We start from the raw sequence: 6,848 nt of genomic DNA, 5'->3' as shown, positions 1-6,848 counted from the left end.
AAGATAGGACGGTGAAAATATATATTCAAAGATGTAATCTGAACATGCAAATTTTCAACCATAGCTTCGCTGGGACTAACGAAACTACTGATATGATAATCATCTTCGTCAGCATCTATTGTACTCGAGCCCATTTTAAAAGTCACCTTTTAAAAGTGATCTTTTAAAAGACTTTTAAAAGAACGCAAAAATTACCGCTCTGAATAGTTCATTACGTAGCTTCTATACCGTTTTCTCTATTAATAATAGCTTCATAAAAACGACGGCATTAAACGAAATTGCTACGAATTTTCCACGTCAGTTCTATTGAAATCGTTGCCGTTGAAATTTTAAATTCTATTTTATGGAGAAGGAGCGAGATTGAGAGAGATGTTATGCTATTTAGTATGCTTTTTACGGTTCATTGTTTAAAATTTGTTAAAAAAATTGTATTGCTAATTGTAAGACTCCGGAGTTTGTCCGTTTGCGCATACGTCTGTTATATATCTATCTATACCAGTGATCGCCCAGAGGTCGAAAATCGAACATAATTAAAAACTTAAATTAAAGAAAACCAAAAAATAATGAAAATACCGTTTTTAATTTTTTTTAATTTGACTACAGACTTTGACAATCAACAAAAATATATAATAAGCGTGTGTGTGTGTTAAATACATGGTAGTGTGTGTAATGTTTTTTAATTGATTTAATGGACGTTTTATGCATAATTTTAAAAAAATATGAGCATTCTGCACTTATCTCTCTCTCACTCTATATAAACTATAAGTGTGCGAAATTTCATACTTCTCCGTCCGCGTAATTTTCGTAAAAAGGTAGTTGTCTGTATGTGAATGTTTGTCTGTATTTCCTTTATATTGTTAAGGACACACAAAGAAACTAGCGCCAACAAAGTGGCGACCGTGACAGGACTACAGCCTACAGCAGTCTACAAGGTCATAACAAGAGGTCATAAAGACATACTTAGTGCTAACGGTCAAGTAAAGGGACTACAACGGACAACAGCTGCTTCGCAACAGGGCCTGGCGGACTATTTCGTGCACGATTCCGGAGGTCAACCTAAGGGAAGTGATCCGTTCCTATTTTTCCTTACTTTAAATTCCGTTTTCCTTTTTTTTTCTTTTGTGTAAAAAGCGTAGCTATTTCCTTGGGCATATTATTGAAGTATCTTGCTTTATGCGTACTTTCTCCGCCTGTTAGCTAAAGCTTTACAAAGTGTATATACGCTGACGCTTGCGTTCATATACTATTCTTATTCTTTCGACTCGTAAGCTAAATATTTTTGAACAATAAAATCTTTGTTATTGAACTAATAATGTACTGAATGATTTTGCATTTTAAATAAAATAATAATTCTTAGCTTATATTACTACTACTTGTACTACTACTATTAATTTATACTTAAAACTAAAGGTCTTTTATTGCTTGCATGAACAATAAGGCTGTCTACTTATCTGCGTTTGTTATTTTTGTGCTTAATTAATTACCGATTGCTTAAATTAATGCGTTTTAAATTAGATTTTATCATTAAAAATTAATTGTCGTATGCAACAAAATTCCCATAGCAGATTATTTTCTACCCGCTTTTTAAAAAATAATTATTTCTTTGTTCCGCATTATTAACGTATTTTGCCGAACATTCCAGGGACTTCGAAGCAAGTACCACCTCATGCTCGTGGTGTATTTAGCGTGATCAGCGCTGGCGGAATTGGAACAGCTGCGGCGGGCTACTGCAATAACTGGTTTGAGTGAACATTTTTACTTTATTTAATTCATTCTTTGTTCTATACAGTGCCGGAAACTGAAATGAGTGGTTTGAAAGAACTTTTAAAGAAACGCAGTACGATTAAAGGTCGTTTAACTAAATTTAGAGAATATATAACGGTTTTAAATCAAATTAAACCTGCAGATTTAACTGGTGCTCAAGTAAAAGAAATTTCATTGAGATTAACTAAATTCCAAGAGTTGTTTACTAGTTTTGATGAATTGCAAGATCAAATTGAACTTTTAAGTACCGACCAGGATGAACAAATTAGAGAAAGAGACTTCATAGAATCTCAATTTTATTCTTTGATATCGACTGCGCAGGAAATAATCGATTCGATTTCTCAAAGCAGAGATCGAGCCGAGGGTTCTGTAAATTCCAAGCCATCAGGCACTTGTTCTCATGCTCTTAATACAATCAAATTGCCCACGATTAAACTCCCGAATTTTGACGGGAACTACTTAAAATGGCTGGAATTTAGAGATACGTTCGACTCGTTAATTAATTCTAATGATACTATACCTACGATTAACAAATTCCATTACTTGAGGTCTGCTTTAGAAGGCAGTGCTACTGTTGTTATAAAATCCATAGAATTTACCTCTGCGAATTACAGGGTTGCATGGGATTTATTATGTGAAAGGTATAATAATAAAAATATTTTAATAAACAATCATCTAAAGGCATTGTTCAACATCGAACCTATAACGCGGGAGTCTTACAAAGCTTTGCGTTATCTTATTGATCAAGTATCTAAGAATTTAAGAGCACTCGGAACGTTAGGCTTACCTACTGAGCAATGGGACATTTTGGTTATATTTATGATGTCATCTAAATTAGATATTAATACAAATAGAAAATGGGAGGAATACAAGGGTAACCTCTCCGATTTACCTACGTTACTTGAATTTAAGACTTTACTTCGTAATCGCGCGGATGTGTTAGAAACCACTCAAGGTACCCGCTCGGATAAACACACCCATGACTATAAGTCTAATTATAAGTCACAACAACCTTCTAAATCATTAGTCGCTGCTAATACGGAAGTGTCAAAACGGATTGTATGTAGTATATGTAAGAAGGACCACCGTGTGTATTTGTGTCCCGTCTTTTTAGAAATGAGTTTGGAGGACAGACAGATTGAGGTAAATAAATTAAAATTATGTTCAAACTGTCTCCGCGAAAGGCACAATGCGCACAGGTGCCGTTTAAAGGGTTGTTGTAGGTCATGCAAGGGGAAACATAACAGTTTACTCCATAAAGAAATTTCAGAGGTTTTGAAGACTGCACCCGTCTCTTTGGCAATAGCTAGCGCAAAAGAAGTACTACTGTGTACCGCTCTTGTAAATATAGTTAATCCACAGAACAATAGCTGTCAAAGGGCTCGAATATTATTAGATACTGGGAGTCAATCCTGCTTCATGACTACTAATTTCAAAAATATAATGGGTTTATCTGTAAATCGAGTGAAACCTGTAAACGTATCGGGTATAAATAATATCGGTTTTGATATATCTGAACGTTGCTGTGTCCAATTAAATTCTAGAGTATCTTCTTTTACGGCTAAGTTAACATGCCTCATTGTATCTAGGATTACCGGTAGCGTGCCTAATAACAAAATTGAATTGCAGAACTTGAAGTTACCATTAAACATCCAGCTGGCCGACCCTGCATTTTATCAACCAGCTGATATTGACATACTTATAGGCGCAGATGTCTTTTGGGATATTATAGGTACACAACAGATCAAGTTAGGTCAAGATAAGCCTACGCTGCTAGATTCGAAACTGGGGTGGCTCGTGTCTGGCCCAGTAGGTAAAAGTACTTGTAACGATAATTTTATGTGTAATTTTACTCAATTAGATATTTATGAAAGTATGAAAAGATTCTGGGAAGTAGAAGAGTTACCTACGACCAAAGATAATTTATTCTCTGTAGAAGAGCAATTATGTGAAACTCATTTTGTAAATAACACTTCAAGGTTTAAGTAATGGTAGATTTTCAGTTAAAATGCCGTTTAAAGAATCACCCGAAGATTCTTTGGGTGAGTCATTTTACAGTGCACGCGGAAGATTCTTGAACCTTGAGAAGAAATTATCTAAAAATTTAAATTTTAAACAAAAATACGTTGACTTTATTAAAGAATATCAGGAATTGGGACATTTATCAGAGTTTGATCGACCTTCATTCGGTTTTTATTTACGTCACCATGCGGTAGTACGTGAGGAAAAGGAAACTACAAAAGTGAGAATCGTGTTCGATGCGTCTGCTAAATCATCTTCTGGAAAGTCACTAAATGATATCCAATTAGTAGGGCCTGTAGTTCGGAGCGATTTATTTGAAATTTTATTGCGTTTTCGTATACATAGATTTGTATTAACTGGGGACATTGAAAAAATGTATCGGCAGATAGAAATAGATAACTCTCAACGGCATTTACAGCTTATCTTGTGGCGCGAAGATGAGGAACAGCCTCTCAAAATATTAAAATTAAACACTGTCACTTACGGTATGGCTTCTGCTCCTCATTTGGCCACTAGATGTCTCTTGTAATTGTCTCAGGAATGCAATGATGAAACTGTTGCTAATGTAATTAAACGCGATTTTTACATGGACGATCTGAGTACAGGTTCAAATAGTATCGATGAGCTCAGAAAAATATACAACGGTCTCACTCAAACTTTAGAGTCTGCATGTTTTCCTTTGCACAAATTTCGCACAAACTGCTCTGAATTATTTGAAAATCAAACTGATGTGTGTGAGGTTCGTGACTGGAACAAACAATCTAGCGTCCTAGGTCTTAACTGGTCACCCAAATCGGACACGCTTTTCTTTTCTACAGATATACCGGTTGACAATGTCATCACGAAAAGGACAGTTACTTCCATGACCTGCAAGATTTTTGATCCGTTGGGTTTATTATCTGCAAGCATTATAAAGTCAACCTACCTGCGGCTATTTATATCGGCCGACACGAGGCCCAGACCATTCTGGAAAGTTCGCGCATGTACCCGGTGTTCGAGACTATACTTCTACATAGTTCCACAGTAGTTCCTCTAACGCCATCTAGTATTGAGTAGAGAGTTTCATGTTATCGCTGTCTTTGTGTGGTTTCAACAGTTGCCGCTAGATGGCGCTAGTTTCTTTGTGTGTCCTTAACACTACTCCCTTCTTAGAGATGCTCGTCCCGAGCATCGTTGTTACTGCCATGGTAACGCGCCAGACGGTCTATGTGTACCACTTTGAATGTCCCTCTTGGTTGCTTTTGAATCCTGTAAGTCACATCATTCAGTCGGGTAACCACTTTGTACGGACCGTCCCACTTGGTCTGCAACTTTGGCGATTTCCCTTTCCGGCGGGTTGGGTTATGCAGCCACACCAGTGACCCTTCCTTGAAGCCACTCGTGTTCGATTTCCGGTCGTATCTGGTTTTCATGTTCTCGCTTGGATGTAACCCATTTTCCCGAACCAAGGCGTGTATATAGCGCATTTTTTCCCTTAAATCGCTGACATAGTCTTGTACGGTATTTGGCACCGGAGGGACCAAATACCGTACAAGACCGGGTACATGCGCGAACTTTCCAGAATGGTCTGGGCCTCGTGTCGGCCGATATAAATAGCCGCAGGTAGGCGAGCGAGTGCAGTTCAGTTTGAGCGATCTTCGAGGCGACTTCAAGAGTGAAAACTAGTGATCAAGAGTGGTACCAGCGATACCTACGACATTGGCTACGACTGAGGACATTGTGAGCGCTTAGTGTTTGAACTTAGTGCTTAGTGTTTGAACCTAGTGCTTTGTGTTGGACCTAGTGTTAGTGAATAAAGTCTTGAAAAGAGTCAGCAGGTCTTTCTCTCCAAATCCTTCGAACCCAAACACGTAACAACTGGTGTCGGAAGTGAGATTTGGAGATGCCATTGACTCCGAGAGAAGACTTCAAGGACTTCAAGGGCGTCAGGACAAGGGCACAACGAGCTGCGGAGGCCACACCTACTGGGGACCAAGCTCCACCCACCGTGGACCAAGCCCCGCCCGCTGACCCCGTAGCTTCTACAGACTCTCAAGTGGCTCTTCAATTAGGAAGTTTAATTAAATTAATGGAGCTGCAAAGGGCTGAAATTCGTGCTTTGCAAGAATCACAAGAGCAACAAAGGGTTGAAATTCGTAATGCTTTGCAAGAATCACAAAAGCAAACAAGTTTCAAATTGCAAGAATTACAAGAGCAAACAAATTTCAAATTGCAAGAATCACAAGAGCAACAAAAAGAGCTCCAAGAAAAAACGCTCTGGGCTATAAAAGACGTAAGCGACGCGGTGACTAAGCTTCGAAAAGATGTCGATGTAGTGGAAGGACGAGTTACCAGGTTACGATTGGATGTTGAAAATATGAAAACCGTCCTCGCTGAACTACAAAAGAAAGTAGTGCGCCTTGAAACCACGGGAGTCGCGATGTCTAGTGGAAGTACCGGAGTGGCGCAAGGACCAAGAGTGAAAGTGCCTCCCTACGACGGCACTACCTCGTGGAACGCTTATCGTCGACAATTTCAGACTGTGGCCGCTGTCAACGGATGGACGGAAGAGCAATGCCTGACCGCTCTCACTGTTGCGCTCAGAGGGCAAGCTTTGTCGGTTTTAGAAGCACTGGCACATACAGGAAACGGGTTCCAAGACTTGATGGACGCACTTGAATCCCGATACGGGGATCGACATCTGGAGCACGTGTTCCGTGCCCAACTGCGTGACAGAGTTCAACGCCCAGGAGAAGGACTACAACAATGGGCGTTGGAAATCGAAAAACTCGTCAGGAAGTCATATCCAGGAGCCGACACCAAGATGGTAAACACGAATATTGTTCAAGCATTTGTCGACGGAATCAAAGACCTGGAGGTCAGAGCTGCAGTGAGGCTTCGTCACCACACCTCGTTAAAGGAAAGCATTGGCGCATGCTTTGGAGGTCGAGGCTGTTCGCCATGACATACGGCAGACCCATAAGATCCGCGAGGTCTCTGAGGAAGTCAAAGTAGTTAAGGCTCCTACGAAGAAAAGTTCTGGAGTCATGTGCTACAAGTGCGGCGAGAGGGGCCATCTTCAG

General features: G+C 39.5%; 2 protein-coding genes across 2 annotated transcripts; both read left to right on the top strand.

Annotated features, from left to right (window-relative positions):
• Positions 1-1,803: 1,803 nt before the first annotated feature.
• On the top strand, positions 1,804-3,753 carry LOC123658274. Its single transcript, XM_045593711.1, has one exon. The coding sequence runs from the start codon at positions 1,804-1,806 to the stop codon at positions 3,751-3,753; it is 1,950 nt and encodes a 649-aa protein (XP_045449667.1).
• A 19-nt stretch (positions 3,754-3,772) lies between these two features.
• On the top strand, positions 3,773-4,315 carry LOC123658273. The gene has a single exon (XM_045593710.1). The coding sequence runs from the start codon at positions 3,773-3,775 to the stop codon at positions 4,313-4,315; it is 543 nt and encodes a 180-aa protein (XP_045449666.1).
• Positions 4,316-6,848: the final 2,533 nt, after the last annotated feature.

This window comes from Melitaea cinxia, chromosome 12, assembly GCF_905220565.1.
Source record: "Melitaea cinxia chromosome 12, ilMelCinx1.1, whole genome shotgun sequence".
Classification (NCBI taxonomy): Eukaryota; Metazoa; Arthropoda; class Insecta; order Lepidoptera; family Nymphalidae; genus Melitaea; species Melitaea cinxia.
The sequence above is the reverse complement of the archived record's forward strand: the minus strand, read 5'-3'. Positions and strand labels throughout refer to the sequence as shown.

Coding starts and splice junctions, on each gene's coding strand:
- LOC123658274 (XM_045593711.1), top strand. CDS start 1,804: ATGAGTGGTTTGAAAGAACTTTTAAAGAAACGCAGTACGATTAAAGGT.
- LOC123658273 (XM_045593710.1), top strand. CDS start 3,773: ATGCCGTTTAAAGAATCACCCGAAGATTCTTTGGGTGAGTCATTTTAC.